Consider the following 20,943-nt stretch of genomic DNA (forward strand, 5'->3'; position numbering starts at 1 on the left):
ATTTTGATATACGACATACACTTTAGTTTGCTCACATAGGTATTCTTTGTCTGCTGCATTTGCTGGTAAGTATTCAAATTACTAGAGCTTCTGCCAATGAATACCGGTATGTGAAATCCCCAAGATGAGAAATGTGCCTCATTCAACTTAAATAAGCCTCTTTTTCACAATATCAGTAAACATCTCTACTTTGAAAGGCTCAAAGCTTTGCTGCAGAAGTGTACTTTAGGATTTGAGAGGAAGTTTAACTGTCTTAAACTTTGTGCTTTTTTTGGTGCACAATGCTAAGTACGGTAATAAATATTGACATCCTTGCTAAAGAATCTCCAAATGCTAAGCATATGCCCCTTATGATAATGTGCCCATGACGCCTGGCTTTCTGTGGCCGTTGCATATGGCCAAATGTCTAATTACAACTATTCCAGCACCAGCACTTCCAGATATTCAATTTCACAGATATAGATCCCAAGAAAGTTCCAAAAGACCAGGGATCCTAGATCCTGATGTGACTCGTCTTAGAAGGAAGGGTTTGACACCAACTCCAATGCTTCCACATATGAGAACTGGACCTGAGGTCCATATTAAAAGCTTAGGTGTAAGTACAACAACTTACACTAAAGACTGGTACACACTAACTGACAACTCCGGTCGGAGCCACTGTACTAACGATCCAACTATAGTACAACGATCTCCCCTGCTGAGCTGTTGTGTACTGACAGGGGAATGACCCCCTACCAGAACACTCTGGTAATAGCTCTCAGCCATTGACTGAGAACGCTGATTGGGAGCCGGTCGGCCAAACGGGAAGCTTCTGTTGGACCGCCTGACATACACACGGGCTGATTGTCAGACGTTTTTTATTGAACTGGCTGATGTCTCCCGACATTCCACCCATGTGTATGGAGCTTTAGAAGGCACTTAAGTCCCATGTCTACAGGTGCAGCTTCTCAGTCACTTGCATGAACACTAAGTTAATGGAATATTCTACCATGTCCCTCTTTTTTTCTTTTGATGTTTTTTTTTTTAGCCTTGGCTTGAAAATACAATTTTTCCTAGTATTTTTTTCCTTTGTGCTTTGTTGGCATTTATTTTTAACCACATGTTAGTACCATTACCAATATACCATATAGATGGTTGCCCTTCCTTGCCCCCGGCGTGCCCTCCCACAGGCTGGGTGGGGGGACCTGGTGGGAACTCAACTCTGCACCCGACCTGCTTTATGTGTTTTAGTTTGTGCTGTATGGTGAAAAGGTGAGTTTTATTGTTTTTGTGTTGTGGTTTTTGTTTTTTTCTTCTCGCTTTGCCTTTTGCTGTGCATATTACCAATAATATCTGGTAAGACCTGTGTTTATTGAATACTTATTGCATAATTTGTTTTAACATGGAATATATTTTCTTTTTACTTAATTTGCTATGTAAACTGCTTCAAGCCAATGTCCTGAAGAAGCGGTATGAAACCGCGAAACGCATAGACCACAGACGCTTTTATGTCTAGAACATTATATGTGACACATGTGATGTAGTATTTTTCTATTGAATTTATATTATTTTGTGTACTAAAATGGATATTTTCATGTAATATTGTGTTATTAAGCTTTTGATAACATTGGTAAGGTTTAAGTCCCCATTCACACTAGCGCGACTTGTCAGGCGACTTGGTCGCCTGACAAGTCACAGTGGGTCGCCTGCCATTGATTAGCACACGCTGTGCACCGTGACTTCACAGGTCGCCCCAGCAAGTCGCGTCGCCCCTTTCTGAACGGGGTCTAATATAAGTCTCCCTTTTTTTGGCTTTTTTTTTACATTTCCAGGTGCAGTAATTATAGGGATGATACCTACCAGTGTTAGAGTTATTAATACAGTATTGAATTGGGCCTTCACTATTTAAGAACAATAAGTTCATCCACCATGGTTATTTAGGTTTTGGGGGATGCTGGTAATTATTGACTTTTTACAACTTTCAGAGACAACAATATGAAAGTTTTTTTTTCTGTGGGCTTTACCAAGACATGAAAAGAAATTGTGCTTTGTCCCACTGCTTGTTGCGTAATATAAAATAAATGGTATAATATATAAAGTAATAAATAAATAAAATATTATTATTGTTTAAGGGTGTGGTCACACTTGAAGTCGCTGCTTTATATTTATTTTTCACCTTTAGCGCGGTTATTACCCTCTTTCTACATAATAAATAAAGGGCATAATGGTCAGTGTATGGGTTCAGGCTTCTCGCTGCCAAAGATCCCTATGGGGCATGTGGAGCTGGGAAGTTCTTCCATGCTATCATGCATACCAAACTGATATAAATATCAACAACCATACAACATAATGTAAATTTTGTACAAATACAATGGATGGGACATACCTTGAACTCGTATGATTCTTCAATAATTATTTCAAGTTTAACATGCTCTCCTAATACAGGACGGCCCATTTCCGCAATACGTCTCTCCTCTTCCTCTTTGCTTGTAAGAGGCTGCTTCTCCTCATTTTGCTCTGCAAAAACCCACAGATCAACATAATTAGGTAACGCCTAAAAACACTCAAAAACACTCTACAACAATTAAGAATAAATGGCATAGTCTACTATACAGCCCATCTTCTGTCACTTCGACACCTTCACCCAAAAAAAATAAACTCCAAGCAAACAGATAAATACAGCATTATAGTACATATTTGGGAGTTGTTTTACCTACCAGCAGATTTTTATTCTTGTCCATCCAGTCCAGAAATATACACAGCTCTGCCAGAAAGCACAGTTAGGTTGTTAACCTAACTTTTTTCTGCAGTTAAAGCTGAACTCCAGGAATTATTTGTATTATATTTATGTATACTTATATGTATACTTCCCTTGGTCCATCTTGGCACAATGTAACTATGCGTGTCTCGTACCTGATGTTCCGCTGGGGAACTAAACTAACTGTAGTGGTAGATGCTAGTACAGTGATAGTTGTGATCTGCTGGGTCCTGCTACGACAATACAAGGTATTCTCTAATTAGATGAGGTGGTGATTGTGACTTCGCCTCTCCATCTCATCCAATCAGAGAATGTTTTGTATACATTGAAAGAAATACAAGGCGTTCTATGAGTGGTGGCAGTGCTGAGTAAATGACCCCCCTGCAGAGATGTATAGTAACTAAGTAGAACTACTTCACTACTTTACTTAAGTACTGAAAGGCGGTATCTGTACTTTTCTAGAGTATAATTTTTTTCTCCTACTTCCACTTTTACTTCACTACATTTTTTCGATGATTTCAATACTTCTCCTCCGATATTTTTTTTTTGTTCTGCATAGTTACTCGTTACCATTATAAAAATTACCATTGCCAGAACAGTAGATGGCAGATTTCATGAAGCTCAAAACATGTGTATTATCAGCACATACAAAAATAAATGCTACTGTATGCATAAATAAAAGCTGCATTTGAAATAATAAAAAACAATATGATGTTCAAACTTTTGACTTCTTTCTTTAATAACTACATAACACAGTACTTGTACTTTTACTTTCAGTACTTGAGTAGCAATTTTTTTTTCAAAACTACTGGTACTTTTACTTTCAGTACTTGAGTAGCAACATTTTTAAAAAACTACTTGCAATACTAAAGTACAAAAAATGTAGAATACTTTAGTACTTCTACTCAAGTCATTTTTTGATCGAGCACTTCCACTTCTACTCAAGTCACTTTTTGATCGAGCACTTGTACTTTTACTCAAGTATGGGTTTTGAGTACTTTATACAACTCTGCCCCCCTGTGATCAGTGTGCAGAGGGGAAGCCCCCTCACATAGAACCTGAGCAGGACCCTAAAGATTATGGCTATTACTGTAGTATGAAATAATGTATGAAATAATGTAAAAGAACACTCGCGCCAGGAAGAGAAATGAAATATAACCAATAAATAAATAATAAATGGATGAGACTGCTGCTTCTACAACCCACTAGTGGTATTCAATGGTAAAAATGTAATAATATATTACTAGCAGCGCAAATCCTCTATAATTATGTGATAAACCGGGTGACAATATCATACACAGATCCCTTCAATGTGATAATGCATGACCTTATTATAGAAGAGCAAGTATAAAGCAACCTGGTGAACAATGTATAAATATACCATAAAAAATTAAATATAAAGTGCAATAATGGATAAATATACCATAAAAATTTAATGTAAAGTGCAATAACTTGCTTTGCTTTGCATTGCTTACAAAATAAGTTGTTTATTCATGCACCTTATATGGTCTTTGTTTGCACAATAAGTTGTTGCACTTCACTTGCATTTGGACCCTTTTTTTTTTCCATTATTGCACTTTACATTTAATTTTTAAGGTATATTTATCCATTATTGCACTTTGTATTTAATTTTGATGGTATACTTATCCATTATTGCACTTTATATTTAATTTTGATGGTATACTTATCCATTATTGCACTTTATATTTAATTTTGATGGTATACTTGTCCATTATTGCACTTTATATTTAATTTTGATGGTATACTTATCCATTATTGCACTTTATATTTAATTTTTATGGTATATTTATACATTGTTCACCAGGTTGCTTTATACTTGCTTTTCTATAATAAGGTGATGCATTATCACATTGGAGGGATCTTGGTGTATGATATTGTCACACGGTTTATCAGGTAATTATAGAGGAATTGCACTGCTAGTAATATATTATTATATCACTGTAGTAGAACCAACTACTACAGTAATTTTCAACTACCCCAACAATCCATCAGGTGAAGGATATGCATACTTATATTATGGCACTGACCAGTGTAAGTATGCAACGCAGATAATTACTGGTGTTAAGCTCCCTCGTTCACACCAATGCAATTTGTCATGCGATTTGACAGTTCAAAATCACATGAAAACTCGCACCCTATTTTTGGCAATGGAACCATTCAAATTGTTTTAACTCAAATTACAGCGACTTTGAAAAAAGATTCCTGCAGTACGTTTCTGCGATTTAATTGTGACTTCTGTTAAACAAAGTCGCAAGCCGCAACAAAATTGTTGACCCACATCGCACTGATCTGCGGCTTTAAAGAATTGTGCTGAAGTAGTGCGATTTTAAAGCTGCACTGGTGTGAAACAGGGCTAAACAATACACATAGATCCCCTCCCTTCCTGTGATTAGACAGTAAGGACCATAAACAGATATATAACAGTACACCTGTCAGTATGTTCCTTGTTAGCACATGTACGTGCAGCACACCTGTATGGCTCCTGATTCTAAACCCTTTAAGTAAAGTGCTACAGATGACAGGAGGCGCAAAGCAGGTAAAAATCTGGTATGTATAGTATTCAAGTTGCATTTAAAAATACATTTAGTCAATTTTAATAAATATTTAGTGGCATTAAATAGAGTTTTTTTAATCTGCCTGGAGGCCATCTTTAAAATATCAAACATCAACAAACAAATTACATTGCTGATCACTTGAGATCTATCAGATCAAATTAAATGTTTGTATACAGTAATGACTGAGCACAGGGGGCAAGTGCTGGGAAAAACAGAAAAAAAGAAAACCGCTATGCTATTTAAGATAAAATACACATCATAATTAAATATAAATACTCCTAAATAAAAAAAATAATAAGGTTCAACTTCACACATATATATGTCAGAGTATGCCCTCAGGATTTTTTATTTTTTTTTTATTTTTTATGAAACAATATTTTTCTGCATCGTGATTGCATAATTTACTTCCTAAGCTAAGACTACTAGAAATTACTATTAGAAAGAAAGTACGTATTATAAGTGATCTGCAATCACTTTAAAGCGGAGTTCCAGGCAAAAAGACGTCTCGGTCTCAAACAATTGACCACCCCACACCCCCTCATTTTTGTATTTTTTTTTGTGGTACCTTTTTGACATTTTTTTCTTCGAGATTTCCATCCTATGTCACCACTGTGAGGTACGTCACTTCCGGGGGGTTGCATCCTGCCCTCCTCCTTCCCCCCACTGCCTTCTGGGACCTGTGTGTGTCCCAGAAGATGACGGGACCATTCAGAAAGCGCTGCGTGACTCGCGCAAGCATGCTTCACTGCTGGTTTCCCTTACTTGCAATGCCGGCACCTGCATCCAAAACTGATGGACGGATCGGCTTAGGGTGCCAACATCGCGGGTTCCCTGGACAGGTAACTGTCCTTATTATAAAAGCAGTTACAGTATTTTTAGCTGCTGACTTTTAACTTTTTTCCCCCAGGCTGGAACTCCTCTAAACTGCAGGTAGCCATGCACTGCAGACAACTGGCGGATCCTGTATGCATGGTCAGATACCATGTAAGGCTCCATGGGAGCCCTAAAAGCCAGAGGTTCCTAACATGCAAATTGCAATAGTAAGAAATTGGCAAAAAATTTGGGGGAGCATACCCATGCATTTCTAAAGCTGGTGCAGCTATGAACCAAAAGACATGTATATTAAAAAAGAATAGCGCACACATGCAAAAGAAATTACTACCAAATCTGAAGACAATCCATAAATAAAAATGGGGAATTTGGCGAATGAAAAAGTGGGGTACTTTCACGTAGTGGTGGGCTTGAGCACTATATGGCCATATGGTGGGACCAAATCCCCATTTTTATTTATGGATTGTCTTCAAATTTGGTAGTAATTTCTTTTGCATGTGTGCGCTATTCTTTTTTAAATATAATAGTAAGAAATTGGACTTGGCCCTCCCCAGTCCCAGAAATCACTATGAGTTTGCCCAACCTAAACATAAACTAATGGTAAACCATGGCAAGCAAGACGATTTAAGCCACACACATAACAAAAATAAAAAATTAAATAAGTCGCGCTAATCAAATATTGAATAAAAGTTCATATACCACTAGATTGGTGATCAAAAAATAGTCTCTAACCAAATATAATTCATAAAGGTCCAGATTGATGTGAAATAAGATGAGTCGAGATAATGATGACAATCCAAACTCTCTTATGGTATCAATCTGGACCTTTATGAATTATATTTGGTTAGAGACTATTTTTTGATCACTAATCTATACCTATCAGTTGGTATATGGACTTTTATTCAATATTTGATTAGCGCGACTTATTTAATTTTTTATTTTTGTTAAGGGTGTGGTCACACTTGAAGTTGCAGCTATTGTTGTGTTATTTCCACTAGCGCGGTTACTACTTCTACTTACTTAAGCCACACACAACCTGGGAAAATTAAGTTACTATTTGACTATTAGCATTCTCTGGGAGCTCCCATGAGCCCTACAAGATATTTGGCAGTTAAAACAGGTTACGTTTAGGTAATATTCTGATAGCTGCACTTTTCTTATCAAACTCTTACTTGTGGTTTTATTGGGAAAACTTAGCTGCAAGTCACCTATCCAGCTAAGCCAATAGCCTTTTCAACTTAATCATTGTGGTGGTGGCCTGAAGGCGTCTACTGGGGACTAAGATGGCTCACATGCAGCACAACTGGCAACTGACCTAGTGAAATAAGGTTACAGGTAACAGGCTTATATTTCTCCTGTGGACAATAAATCATAAAAGCAGAGAAAACTGTAAGTACGTTACACAGCATTGCCCCTATTTTTATTAAAGTAAAAATAAAACTAGCAACGAACTTAAGTTTTATGAAAACACTGGTACAATATCTTCATCATTTGGTCACAGTAGACTGTTTAGACAAGCCTTTTTCAACCAAGGTGCCCAGGTACCCCGGGATGCCTTCAGGTTTATTAAGGGTGCCTAAAAATTGCCCTACATTGTATACAATCCAAAAGGTGGATGAAGCCTGCCTTATAATTACACAAAGCCACAGGTTTCATTGTGCACCATTACAACCTTCTAGCCACTAGTGACATTATTGGTTGATAGGGAGAATGTTGTGCGCATGCACAGCATCCTTGCTTGCTCCTCTCCTGCCCACCTCTGTTTGCACGGGGTTGTAATCGCTGATTGAGGGACAGCAACTGGGGGAGAAGAGAAACATTGGAATACTAGTCAGTTCCTGTGTGTTTGCTTTGTAGGAATACGTCACTTCTAAAGTTGGGTGTCCTCCACATGTGGATGCTGATGCATTATGTAAATCTATTAGTTTAGTTTTTTTACATTTTAGAATGGGGTGGCTCGACATTGTGCATAATTTTAAAGGATATCTTGACTGAAAAAAGGTTGAAAAACACTGGTTTAGACAGACAAACTAAAACTAAAACTGTAAAACTTTGAATATATCTTACATTTTCACTAAACCCACTTTTTAAAAAAACTATCAATAAATAACATGCTGTTCATATTCACTCAGTCACTATGAGATTTTTTTTTCTGTATTCTGCAAAAAAACTGATTGATTGTGCTGTTTTTAATCTCCCCCTTCAGCAAAAAAACTGGTGGATCCTGTTGATCTCTATCTCCACCTTCTGTTCATGTCCTCAATCCAGCTAGGGATTCTGCACTTATGGTGACAACTCTGCAAATGCCCAGTTTTAAGTGAGTTTCTATGCTGAGCATTTCCTCCCTATCAGATCTGGGAAGCCCATGTGGCTATAGAGCCACATATGTGGGCATATGCACGTGGTAAATGTCAGCCCACTCCCCCCCTCCCTCCTCCTCCATGCCCACTAACCAGCTAAACACAATAGTATGAATAGGTGTGATGCCAAGTGAAACTTTTATTAGTTCAAAAATGAAGTTTATAATGTATTTAGAAGTGTCCTATTTAGCGATGTGTGCCTCCATGTTCCTAACTTAAGAATAGAAGTTAGGTATGATTTGCTGAACTCTATAGCATTACATCACTATAACTGACCTCAAATTCTCTCCCACTACCTTCCCATAATAAGATTAATATATGAATTTGGTGGCCTTATATGAAACCTATACTAAGAGAAATATGCCATTGCAGATCTTTTTCTGAAAAATCTAACTGCCTGGTTGTCATTGGCCTCTGTATTTTAAGAGTCACTGCCCCAAGACAACCACACATAGCAAATCCACAGCAAACTCAGGCCTCCGGATCTGTATATTTTTTCTGGGTCTTTTTATGCCATCTGAGGACTGATGAGGCAACTTCCCTACAATGACAACATTGTTGCAAGAAAAAAAAGTGAATGAAAATAACCAATAGGGACAGGGACAGCAATAAAATCTGATTCTATATTTCCTATTTTCCTTCACAATGTTGTCACTGGGACTTCAATGAGAAAGGAATTAAGGTGAAATCTCTTCAAGAGGGTGTAGATCTACCTGGGCAGCAGACGCTTGGAAATTTGGGTTCTCTGTTCTGCACTTTGACTCCAAGAACAACTTCAGCCCCTCTGACACACCTGGTTGAATGAAAGTTACTGCAAGTACCGTATTTTCCAGCGTATAAGATGACTTTTTAACCCCTGGAAATCTTCTCTAAAGTCAGGGGTCATCTTATACGCTGGATATCGTCTTATATGCCAAATCAGAATATGCGGTGGAGGGGGGGGTGGGCGCTCAAAAACATCCGTGGTATGCCCAGGCTATGGAGAGAGCGGCAATGTGACCAGATGCATCGGGAAAAACATGCCTTTCACCCGTCTGACCCGACCGCCTGCTCGCTCGCTCGCCCGCCCGCTCTGGTATCCTACCTTCCTATCAGTGTCCGTCCCTGCGTCTCGCTCCTGAGGCCTGAAGCAGTGTAGGTGCGCATGCGCGATAAGATCCGGCGGCGGGGATACCAACTCTGACAGGGAGTCCTGTGTCATAGACTACGGTACAAGCAGGGCAGGGGCCAGACAGGTGAAAGAGGCGGGTTTATCTGGTCACATCTATTATTACCAGGTAAAGGGATGTAAATTAAGTGGAAGAAAATAAATAAAATGATGTTTCCCAACTGTATATACGGTACAATAAAAAATTTAAGGTGAAATACCGGTATAAAAGATAAAATATAAAAAGCATTTGAATAAAAGTTACCATATTGAAATCAAATCTGATGTTTTTTTCATTTTTATTTGGTGTGCGTGTGCATTGGAAGAGGGGTAGTCTTATACGGCGAGTATATCCCAAACTCTATATTTTAACTGGAAAAGTTGGGGGTCGTCTTATACGCCCAGTCGTCTTATACGCCGGAAAATACGGTACTTATAAAAACATGAGTATGGATCCCCTTAACTCAGCTGTGAATTAGTATCCGGAAACAGACACTAGATTGTTTAGTGGTAAATGAACTCAATGTATTGGTATGGATTAGAGTAAATGGTGGTTTGAGCATAAATGAGCACACTGGGGAATGATTCAAACACAGTCTGCTAAACAATGTGATCTATAGGCTGAAGATCAACAATAACCAGTTCATTTAAACATTAACTGCAATGTGAATAATAATAATTGAACTAATCTAGAGTGCACTATAGAACAATGGCTAGGATATGGTGCAATGTCCCCTAAGAGGTACCTCTAAGCATAAGCAATAGGCGAAGGTCTCTGTGCAGAATCTGTAAAGGGGCAGTCTTTAGTTCTAACTGTTCAGCTGGCTAGCATTGAGGCCCAGTTGTACTATTAGTGCACATGAGAATTGTCCTATTCAAGCCTCCAGGCAGGAATGGTATGGTATATGGTATGTATTGTCAGTTCCTAAAGGGCTCAGTCTCTAAATCTATATATCAGCAGCTCACTAGTCCCAGCAATATTGCAGCTCACCATCTGGACACACACAGCAATTAGTCCACTCTATGCTCTGCACCCACATGACTGTGGCTGCTAGTACACCTGGACTCAGCACTCTAGATTCTGCTCAGGCTGCCATTATGCAGCAGTGATGGTGCACACTGGACAGCTGTGTGCACTCTATGGTTCTTCATGGCAAAAGGGAAGCTGTGTCCTGTTAAGCCTGAGAAAATTCTGCTTTCCCTTCCTCCTTGAAATCTCACTCTGGGAAATTCAGTTCAAAAGCTCTTGATTACAGTAGAGTCTCTCTCCTCTATACTACAGTTCCCTCAGTGCTGTGCTGCCTGATCCAGTCTATTTATCTCTTCCTGCTCATCAGCTCCCTCCTCTTGCTGACATAGCAATTAACCAGTTCAAGGCAGCACCCGCAGAGAGCAGCTGCAGCCAGTTCCTCTCTCACTCCATATCCTCAGCTAAGCACCTGGCTACAAAGGCTATAGCCAGCGGAAAAAAAATGAAGAAAGTTCTAATTTAAGTTTTGGCTGGAGGGATTCTTAAAGGTAGAACTGTGGCCAGGATATGGATATTAAAATATTTACATAAACTCAAAAATCAGTAAGCATGAAGGTGAAATTTATCCTCAAAACGTACAAGAGAAGCATGGAAGTAGTTCAAGTCTGGTCTCTACTCTCTTCCTGTGCACCTGCTTCTTGTTTAAATTAGAGAATAGAAGTTTACCAGGCTGCCAACTCACTGCTGGCAGGGGGAAGCTGAATGAGCTGAGCTGCTGAAATGACTGAAAGTACTTTCTGGCATCAAATTTGAGAATTAATTTCTCCAGAGTCCCTACACCTACAGAGGTTGGAGAGGGCTCATTGTAAAACAAATTTACTGCTTATTAAGAATATGTAAACATCTGAATCTTCATAGCCTGGTCTCATGTCTTCTTTAACAAAATATGAAACAGGGATTAAAACTACTGTACTAAATGAGGAGGTAACCTTGGACAAAAGAGTGGCTGTGGAGGTAGTATATTTAGATTTTGCCAAAGTGTTTGACACAGTTCCCTACACATGGCTAATGTGTGGGATAAAGTCTACAGGCTTGGAAAAATCAGTTTGTAAATGGATAAAAAATTGGCTAAAAGATTGAATTCAGAGAGTAGTAGTTAATGATTCATTCTCGGAATAGTCTAGGGTTATTAGTGGTGTACCCCAAGGTTCAGTTTTAGGACCCTTACTTTTTAATATATTTATAAATGATATAGGGTTTGGGATTAAAAGTACAATTTCAGCATTTGCTGATGACACCAAGCTATGCAGTGGTATAACTTCCTTACAGGATGTCTCCAACTTTCAAGCCTACCTCAATGCACTGTTTTAATGGGCAACTGTGTGGCAAATGAGGTTTAATGTTGATAAATGTAAAGTTATGTATTTGGGGGCTAAGAATATGCCGGCATCTTACATACTAGGAGGATAACAGCTATGTGGAGAAGGGTTTGGGTGTTCTGGTAGATTATAAGCTTAATAGTTGCATGCAATGCCAAGCTGCTGTTTCCAAAGCTAGCAAAATCCTTTCTTGTATTAAGAGAGGCACAGGCTGCAGAGAGAGATATCATTTTACCCCTGTACAAATCTTTAGCAAGACCTCATCTGGAATATGCAGTTCGGTTTTGGCACCAGTTCACAAAAAGGGTGTTGGGGAACTGGAGAAAGTGCAGAGAAAAGAAACCAAGGAACGAATAGCTCAACTGAATTAAGGGGGGATATGATCAACATGTATAAACATAAGTGGTCCATAAAGTGAACTCGGTGTTGAGTTTTTCACTTTCAGGTCATCACAGGGGACAATGGGGCACGCTTTACTTCTGGATGAAAAGAGATTTAATTTCCAAATGCGGAAATGCTTCTTCACAGTAAGAGCTGTGAAAATGTGGAATAGACTCCCTCAAAAGTGGTTCTGGCTAGCTCATTAAATTACTTTAAGAAAGGCCTGGATTATTTCCTAGATATACATAATATAACTGGATTCTAATATTTATAGCTAAAATTGATCCAGGGAATATCCAATTGCCTCTTGGAGGATCAGGAAGGAATTTTTTCCCCTACTGGAGCAAATCGGATAATGCTTTATTGGGGTTCTTTGCTTTCTTGCTTTCTTGCGTATATATGTCGTCACATTTACAAAAATGTGAGGGGTGTACTCACTTTTGTAAGATAGTATATATATATATATATATATATATAATTTTTTTTTCTTTTCTATTGGTTGGACTAGATGGACTTGTGTCTTTTTTCAACCAGACTAACTATGTAACTACATACACTAATGCCCTTCGTAAAAAAAGGTCAATATCTTACTGTCCTTTCTTATTTTTTTCAGCATATTTGTGCTAAAATGTCAGATGTAAATTAATCAATGATAAATAACAACTGAGAGTATATTTCTTTTACATGTTGCCATTAAAAAAAGAACACAATTTCTTTTAACTAATACTTTGAATTATGCACTTTGCTATGAGATTACTTTATTTTATTTGAGGTTATTCTAAGAGTAGCTGCTGTACGGCTGAACTGCATATTACCTCCAAACTATGGCAAGAGTGGAAGCTTAGAAGCGTTAACTCAGTACACAGCAGGAAGCTGATTAAACTGACCTCTGTACTTGAACTGCATTTCATTAGGGTAATGGAGCTGTGATTTGGGTGGATTGTAACTGGAACATATTACCTATAGAGAGAAAAGCTTTAACATTTAAAGCATTAACTGCATCTCAAGCCATTTTAAGCTACTGTTCATAGGGGAACAGAGTTACCTTCGGGTTAAGGATTTTTTGTCAGCCTACGTGTGCAATGTAACTAGGGCCTATAACTGGAGTGCATTATGAAGCTCTCAGTGGGAAAGCCTTGCCTTATTAGCTTACTTATAGCATTATTATAATTTATCCCAGTAAAAGAAAAATTTTAAAACTGTTCAATTATAATGTACTAGCACAGTGCAGTCATTTAATAATTAAGCACATGGAAATAAGAGGTTATTGCACAGAACTGTGAGACTTCTCCTGCCTAACCTCATTTCTGAAGGAGAGAAAGTATGTCCTGCAATGTATATAACTTGTTTCTTCACCATTCTGACTCTTTTTAAACGTGTTTCACAAAGTGGAATTAAAGATGAATTAGTGTTCCTAATTTCAGTCCTTTGGTTCCTCTCCTAAACCAATCAAGGATAGAAAACCTAATAAAGCAAGATGCAGAACAGGTCACGAGATTTCTCATCAACTCCCCCATTTACTTGTCTTGGACTTTAGAGGGTGATTGGATCTGCAGACACAAACTAATCTCCAACGGGGGGGGGGGGGAAAACCTTTAGTGCTAGATAAGCATATTGATGTTTCACATTTACACCTAGAAACTTGATTCCACTTTATAGAAACTTTTATTTAGTCTGGAACTATGATTTTTTAGACTTGACTGTGTTTGAAGTGAACCTGTGACCAGACTACAGACATTCAAATATTGACATTTTTTTTAACAAACAGTAAAACAGGTCATCACTGACCTCTGTAGCTGCAGGCACTCTGAAGACATTCATCCTACAGTTTCGTACCAAAAGCACTGAATTGTAGCTTTTCTTTACCTATTTTATATGAAGGTTTGTTCACACCAGAATGTGGGAATCCCATGTTCTGTGCACGTTTCCTAAACCCATTCAAAACGCACTTGAGTTGCGATCTACAGTGGGTGTCAATATTAAAGTGGATGTAAACCCTCACATATACCCAGTAAAGTGAACAGCCTCAGATAATACACAGAGATGAGACAAATCTCCATATATAAGTTTTATTTGAATAGATGCAGTCTTCAGCTTTCTGCACTGTTTAGAACGTGAACATCATGTTCAAATTTTTTCTTCCTGTTCCAGCACTGGGTGTGGAGTTTTGGCATACACTGTGTGATAGCTGATTGGAGGAAAGGCACACCCCCTCCTCCACATAGGCAGAGGAAGGAAGAAACATGCAGAGCTGTGCTGTGAACAGACCAGCTCTCTGCTAATCTATCTCTATGCACCCACCCCCACACAAATTTCCAGCTGCTTTTATCTCCTTTGTTGGAGATCTTGTCAGAAGTTATCATGCTGATAACAGAGGAACGAAGCAACAGAAAGACACGGCACTTAGATTTTTGGAGAGAGATAAGTAAACACTACAGATATATGTGCCCAGGTCAAATTTAATGAACTGAATGGGGTTTACATCTACTTTAAGTTAATGAAACCCCAAGCATAGGTAGAAAACGTAGCGTGTTTGCCCGCACTGGATCGCATTGTACAGAAGTACCATGTAATTCGGTTGCAGTGAGATTCCAAAATTTGTGCATGCACTTCTTTTGGTTCAGTGCAATTTCAGCCCTTTCAAAATGAATGGGCTTTAATCACACCGTACAGAACTGCATGTGAACTTCCTGTGTGATTGGCATTGTGAACTGGTCCTGACAGTAGTGACTTGGCAGCCTTTTAAAAAAAACAGACAGCAAGTGCTGTACATTGTTAGATCTCATTGACACAAGCACATAGGCCCATACAGAGTGAAGAGCTATTTATTTACAGTATGTGTCTGTGGAACATCATGGAGCTGTGTTAGTCAATGAAGATGCAGCAATTATACAAACTCACCAGCACATCTGAGTTTGACAAGTATGCAAGGACTGTTGTGTGGCCCTCTAAGGCAGACTGTGTGCATCCAGGTCCAGAGCCCTGCACCCATCCTTGCATGCCTGTCAAACTCAGATGTGTGGGTGAGTCATTATAGTCATTGCATCTCCATTGACTAATACAGGCTGCCTGCATGCTGCTCCAGAAACATACACAAATGGCGTTTCATGCTGTGAAAGCTTCTGAGTCCATGTGAATAAGCCCTTAGAAAAAAGCAGTGATCTCTCTTGTGATCCTTGAAGATGAATTACTCCACAAAACCTAGCTTTATAAGTCAGTGAGGGTCTGTATTAAAGTTAATGTAATGCTTGCTAACAATGTGTAAATATTTAAATGTCTATACACATGGTCATCAGTTGACTTTCAAAAAGTAACTCCACTTTTGTTGAGAAAAAAAAACATTTGCCTCTGGGTGATCAATGTACATTGCAAGGATTTTAACAAACTTTGTTGCAGATTCCAATCTTTTGTTATTCTGAATAAATCATAGTTTGTTTGTCTGTGTCCATGTGAATCAATATGGGAGTGGTTTTATAATTATCTATCAGCTGCTGCACCTGCAGGGCTCTAATGAGGAAAATTACAGGATCTGCATCTCTTTAGACGTAATTCCCTATTGGGAGTATCTCACCAGGAATCACATTTTTGTTACATGATGTCCCCGATGATGTCACGTATGACGAAACATGTAGGACGTAGTCTATGTCTGAAATAACGAAACCAGCTGAGCTTGTATAGAAGTCGTTTTTATCCCCGGAACTACCATTTTAAGTGCTGACTATTCACTGGATTGCTGTAAGTGTTTAGTAACCTTTTTTCAAAATAAAAGTGTTTTACGGTTTTACATTATGTTGACCCCCTTTTTCTTCCTTATTAGTCACGTCTGAGGAACACCAGAAATTTGTTTGGCCAGCCATGGTTACTTCCTTTCTGGTCTAACCACTGAGAGATTTGCTTTGAGTGTTGGATCATTATTTAAATGCTTGTCTAGACTCCTATAGCGTGGAGTCTATAGATCTGGTAAGCTCACATCCTGTTCATTATCACAGTGGAGGTGCACCAAGTAGATATTCATCTAAACCAGGGGTTTTCAAACTATGGCCCTCCAGTTGTTCAGGAACTACAATTCCCATCATGCCTAGTCCATGTCTGTGAATGTCAGAGTTTTACAATGCCTCATGGGATGTGTAGTTCTGCAACAGCAGGAGGCCCATACTTTGAAGATCCCTGCTCTAAACAATCAAATTTCTTTGGATATTACTTTAATGGACTTTCTTTTCATCAGTCACTATGCACTTTAGTGTTCAAGCACTACAGTATTTGGATTATTTTTTAATGATTTACTTTGAACTTAAAGTGGAGTTCCACCCATTTTTAATAACTTGGATTACATAGATGTATGTAATCCCCTTTAAAACTACTTTTACCAATTGAAACTTTTTTTTTTTTGCTAGTAAATACCTTATTTTCTTCTTTATTCATCCTCTGCTCACTTCTGGGTCCGGCCGCCGATCGGTGATTACGTCATTCGGCGATTCGCAGTGGGTGCTGGGATGTATCTCATGGCATGAAATCTCGCATTATTACACAGGAGCTGAGCTGTACTGTTTGTATTGAGGCCGTGCTCTGCCCCGCCTCTGCCCCGCCTCCTCTCAGTGAGCGAGGACTGAAAGCATTATATCCTCACTGAGCTCACTGAGAAGAGGCGGGGCGGAGGCGGGGCAGAGTACGGCCTCAATAAAAACAGTACAGCTCAGCTCCTGTGTAATAATGCGAGATTTCATGCCATGAGATACATCCAAGCACCCCCTGCGAATCGCCGAATGACGTAAGCGCTCGGTGGCCAGACCTGGAAGTGAGGAGAGGATGAATAAAGAAGAAAATAAGGTATTTACTAGCAAAAAAAAAAAAAAAAGTTTCCATTGGTAAAAGTAGTTTTAAAGGGGATTACATACATCTAAAGTTACTAAAATGGGTGGAACTCCACTTTAATTTATTTAGCGCTGCAATTTTTATCATGACTGTTCTATGTAACCCTATTTATTTGCTTCTGCTACAAACTGCTCACTACAGACAAAAAACGTATTTTAACTGTGGCGTGTTGTACGAAGTTTTGTATATTCTGAAACCTATTGTAAATTATATTCATAAAGCATATCCAATGGACACCACATGCCACATCTAGCCTTTAGGGATCAGAAGGAGCTTTAATGAGTCCTCCATAATTCTGCCGCATGCTGTTATTATATCATATTTGCTGTATGAAATGTATATTGTACTTTCTCTTTGGATTTAATTGTGGTTCTCTGGAATGACATCTGTTATTTTTCCAGCTGCCAATATACTGTTCGGTGCTAAATCATCTAGGAGGAGATTTTCTTCCCTCGGCACAATCTATGGAAAAGGTCATCTCATCTTTTAAGCTACAAATCCAAATTGTATGACATAAGGACCCTACCAGAGAATGGACAAAATGATCTGGCTGCCAAGGAAGGATCAATGAATGGCAAGTAAAGATATACTTAAAGCCAAAAATATACTTTTTACAAATCTTCTTTTTACCATCTGCACAGTAACAATACATAAAATATTACAGGTCCTGTTTTTTGGAGATGTGTCATGCTAAAAGAACTTTCTTTGGTTTAGTAAATTATTTCATACAATCAATAAAAATAAATGATGATTATTCCATTCACTTCCAGGTTCACATCTATCACTCCACGCCTTAATAAATGTTATTTCGTTTTAAGGCCAGTAAAGAAGGGATCTTTTTTACAATCAAGTAGAAGTTAAGATTGTAAAGTTAAGAACATAAGTAATTTCTGAGGGACCATTTCCATACGCAGATGTACCTCTTGTAAAACTGTTTAGATGATCCCAGCTGCTTGAGAGGGAAACATTGTAAGGGTTCTTTCACACGGCCTTTCTGCCTGGCAGACTCCGTTTTGCTCAGCGGTGATCGATCCGCCGATCCCCGCTGAGCAGGCGGATGACAGGCCTGTCTCCGCTTACCAGACATGGGAGTAAGTCACACATGTGCAAGTCACAAGCAAGTCTCAAGTCTTAACCTTCAAGTCTCAAGCAAGTCCCAAGTTACTGTGGCGAAAAGCAAGCAAGTCAAGTTGAGTCCCTGCTAGAAGTCAAGTCAAGTCAAGTCATTTATTTTGGTCAAGTCACAAATCAAGTCAAAATACTGATCTATATTTCACCTTTAAATCAGTTAAAAGTCAGTGGTCAGGAAAAGTTTTGTTTTATTTTCAACATTAACAAAACTGCTTAGTGTTTTTTTCTTGGCATATTAAAGAAACACTTTGAATGTCCAAACAACTCAAATCCTTCGTCCGGTCATGGTCGTCCGGACTGTAGGGGGCGCTCGTCCCCTACAGTCTCCTGAGGGAGGGACGTAGGGCTACAATATAGTAGGGCTACGTAGCTTTGCCCAGCAGTGGCAGAGTGCCGCAGTAAATGTACGGTGGGCGGGGTTAAAGTGGTTAAGTGACTGTGGTGTCAGAAACATAACAGGCACGTTAATTTTGCTTTAACACATCTTGAGAAAATGTAAATATTTAAAAACTTAAAAAAGTTAAGTAATTTCGAGTCATATGTCTCAAGTCAAAGTCAAGTCTAAAGTCATGAATACCAAGTCAAAGTCAAGTTGAGTCTTTTATTGATTTTAGTCAAGCAAGTCTCAAGTCCTCAAACTGGTGACTTAAGTCTGACTTAAGTCAAGTCATGTGACTCAAGTCCCCCACCTCTGCCGCTTACTTTGCAGAGACGGACCTGTCAGAGACCTCTATGGGAGATCCTATCCGATCTGATTCTCCAGACAGATGGAAAATAGGGTTTCCATCTGTCTGAATTTCACAGACAGGATCGTATCGGATGTCAGCGGATGTCAGCGGACATGTCACCGCTGACATCCGCTTCTCCATAGAAGTGCATGGGGCATAAGATCAGGTCCGCCTGAAAAACTGACAGGGGGACCTGATTGGAAAGCCCGTATGAAAGGGGCCTAAAACAAGTGAGTCCTAGGCCTGTTGTTGTCAGATTAGGTCTACAACTACCTAATCTGTCTCGTAATGCATAGTTTTGTGGTTTGGAAACAGAGTAGCCTTTCAGTAAAACATACACAGCAAGTAAGAAAAAGTAATAAGGATCTCCATACAGCCATTGGTTCATGTGCTGTCAGTCAAATCCTAATATGACGGAGCGAGGGGTGTGGCCCAGCTGCACTGTGTGTGTCAATGGATGCACACAGCCTGGATTGGGAGTGTGCCTGCATGGGTGCCCCCATAGCACACGGCTGGCACTCAGATAAAGGAGGGGAGAGCACCGGCAGGGGACCGCTAAGGAGGAGGTAAGGGAATGGCTCTGTGTAACATTAATGCACAAAGAAGGTAGGTATAACCTCCTTTTTATTTTAATAATTAAAACAAATATGTTCCTTAAAATCGTTTTATGGCAAGAAATAAATTTGATTTGTTATCAGCATCTTTCAGTGCCTGTACAGTGGTGAGAAGCAGCACATGTGTGCTACAGTGCTCATGTGCTAACAGGAAGCATGCTAATAATAGAAGGAGAAAGCAAAATGACACTGAACTAAGCTAAACTCTGCTGCCTTTCCTTTCACTATCCAGTCACAGGCTTGGAGACGGACAAGACCTATATGTGTTACTTGGCTACTAGCAGACAAAAATCATCAGGGCTATGCTGTGTGGTAGAGCTATATTAATATCAAGAAAAGGATGAATAAAAATACAAATCATTTGGCAGGTAAAACAGCACCCTTATATAACATCTAGGTTTTTGATGTTTGCCTGGAATAAATAAAAAATCAAGTATGTATTATTAAAGTGGTTGTAAACCTCAAATTAAAAATGAACAAAACACATCCTTCTATAGTGTGTATTAGCCTCAATCAAAGCCTCAAAGCACTTAGTGGGATTTCTGTCTCTCCTTCCGATGCTCTCTGCATTAGTCACTGCTGACATCTAATGCCAGCTCCAAAGCAATCCCAGTATATGGCCCTGCCCCCTCTCAAGCACACAGAAAGTGATTGACAGCCTCAACTGTGCAAGCTTCTCTATGAGGTTGTGTAGAGGGGGTGTGTCCATTCCCTCCACTCAGGTGTCAGATTACACTCAGCTCTCCTCTCTATGCTGTGCAGTGTGTGACATCAGATCTCCACCCCCTGCCTTCTGAAGCTCAGAATTGCTGTGTAAAATGTGTGCTTTAGGAGGCTGTGGAAATTAAATGGCTGCAGATAAACAGGTACAGGCTATGTAGAAGGATTTGTTTTATCTCTGCGTGTCACCTGAGGTTACTCATGTCAGTGGCAATATGAAAGGCTTTACAACTACTTCAACTCAGGAAAGTGCTTTCCATTGCTCCCAGTCTCCTTTCAAATATCCAAATTCCTTTTTAGCTGCTGTAATTTGCTCCCTGTGCTGTGATGCGACTTCCTGTTAGAGGGTGGCTACGTTCATTTGCCATGATCCCACTGTATGCAGGAACATAGCCATAACCTTTCTTGTTTGTTCCTAAGATGGACTGTGGGATTTGTAGTGTGCATAGAGCAGTGCATATGACCAAAACTAAAGTACACTGCTCATTCCAAACAAA

General features: G+C 39.2%; 1 protein-coding gene across 4 annotated transcripts in view; it reads right to left on the reverse strand.

Annotated features, from left to right (window-relative positions):
- Positions 1-20,943, reverse strand: part of LOC309549163 (sodium/calcium exchanger 1) — a 469,142-nt gene that overhangs the window by 65,856 nt on the left and 382,343 nt on the right. For all 4 annotated transcript variants that reach the window (XM_082249230.1, XM_082249227.1, XM_082249228.1 and 1 more), the window contains exon 5: positions 2,366-2,496. In XM_082249230.1, coding sequence (XP_082105356.1) covers positions 2,366-2,496 — 131 coding nt within the window. The remainder of the gene's footprint in view (positions 1-2,365; positions 2,497-20,943) is intronic.

Source organism: Pelophylax lessonae (assembly GCF_965119305.1).
Source record: "Pelophylax lessonae genome assembly, chromosome: 3".
Taxonomy (NCBI): Eukaryota; Metazoa; Chordata; class Amphibia; order Anura; family Ranidae; genus Pelophylax; species Pelophylax lessonae.